General features: G+C 55.7%; 1 protein-coding gene across 1 annotated transcript in view; it reads left to right on the top strand.

Moving 5' to 3' along the window:
* The first annotated feature begins 5 nt into the window (after positions 1–5).
* CSUI_008969 (ap2 domain transcription factor ap2viii-2) overlaps positions 6–1,500 on the top strand; it is a 5,353-nt gene continuing 3,858 nt past the window's right edge. The window contains exon 1 of the mRNA XM_068069088.1: positions 6–1,500. This exon is cut by the window's right edge and continues 3,858 nt beyond it. Within this exon, the coding sequence (XP_067918938.1) occupies positions 9–1,500 (1,492 nt within the window). The 5' untranslated portion in view covers positions 6–8.

Below are 1,500 nucleotides of genomic sequence, written 5' to 3'. Positions count from 1 at the left end.
TCAAGCTGATGACCCCCGTTGCGCTTTGTCCCTCAGTGAAGGGTGTTCATTATAGCAGGAGGGAGCGTGCCTGGGTGTGTCGGTGGACGGATGCTGTGACAGGGAAAGTAGCGGTGAAGGCATTCGTAGAGAAGAAGTACGGGTTTGTGGAAGCTAAGCGGCTCGCCGAGAGCTATCGACGTGCAGCTGAAGCGACAGGGAAGGTCAAGGTTAGAGAGGGGCCGGGTACCAGCACGGGCTTGCCCCAGGTCCGGTTTGTTCAGACACGCGGAGCTGATGCTGTACGGGGAGGAGTGTGGAAGGTGGAGTGGCTAATATGTGAACCTACATCCGCGCGCGGCGAGCCTGATATATCGAAGGAAAGGAGTCGATCTGATGGGGAAGAAGAGGGGGATGTCTTATCTTCAAAGCGTGTGATTCTTCAGGTTACAAAACCTTTTTTGTGCCATCAGTTCGGGATCGAAACAGGACGGCTCCTTGCTTTGAACCTAAAACAGAAGCTGGACGCAGTGTACCTTCCGTTAGCCGATAAGTTGAAAAAGGCTCAGATGAAGGATGGAGACAAGCTAGGCGGCGGTCGTGGTGCAGGAGTGCGTCTTCGTGGTGATGGTGTCTCCGGCTCAGCGACGACTGGAGGGGGAGAAGACGGTAGTAAAGATCCGACGACAGACAAGGGAGAATATGGAGTGCGGGAGAGCGAAGAGAGTAGACAAGAGGTCGATGGCGCTGAGGAGTATGCAGCGACAGAGCGTGAGAGTAAGGCAGGTGGGGAGGAGGTCGAGAAAAGAGAGGGTGATATCGAGGACGAGATTTCGACGCCCTTCTTTTTCAATCCTGCTCTACTAAGTGAAGCAGATATTGTCGTGCAGTTTGCGGCGGTGCAGCGTGTTCTTCAGGAGACTGCTGAACTGGAAACTCGCGTTTTCCATGCTTTGCTGACGAAAGCTTGCCTTCCTTTTATCGTAGATCCCCCTCCATCGCCTCCGACTGTCTTAGCGGCAGATGCCGGTCTCTTGAATCAAAGCGGTTCTTCCGGCGGAGGCGACAGTTCTCTCCCATTGCTCCCCCCTGCGGCTGTCGGAGGACGAGGAGGGACCGGTTCTCGGTCCGCGCGTGGAGGGCGCTTGTCAACAGGCAGTACAGGGAGTGCAGATAATAAAAGCCTCAGCAATGCGCCGGCAAACGGCTATGCAGACGAGAAACCGCCCAAAAGAGGACGAAAGAGAGACGGAGGAGAAGGCAATGATTATTCCGCTGCGTCCTCTGCTTCTTCTGGTCAGCGGACGAGAGGAGGGGAGGGAGAAGGCACATCAAAGAAACGCCGGACAGGGTCGGGAGCCGGAACAGCGGGAGGGAGACAGAGAGGAGGAACCACCAGAGAGACTGCCGTGTCTAGGCTGGCTGCGGTAGCGAAAGACCTCATTTCGAATGAGGCTGTAGCTTTGGCGGCTAGCTACTTTGGGAAGCCTGGTCAAGATTCACCGAGAGACGACACTTCCG

This window comes from Cystoisospora suis, assembly GCF_002600585.1.
Source record: "Cystoisospora suis strain Wien I chromosome Unknown contig_5187, whole genome shotgun sequence".
Taxonomy (NCBI): domain Eukaryota; phylum Apicomplexa; class Conoidasida; order Eucoccidiorida; family Sarcocystidae; genus Cystoisospora; species Cystoisospora suis.
This window is presented reverse-complemented; position numbering and strand designations above follow the sequence as displayed.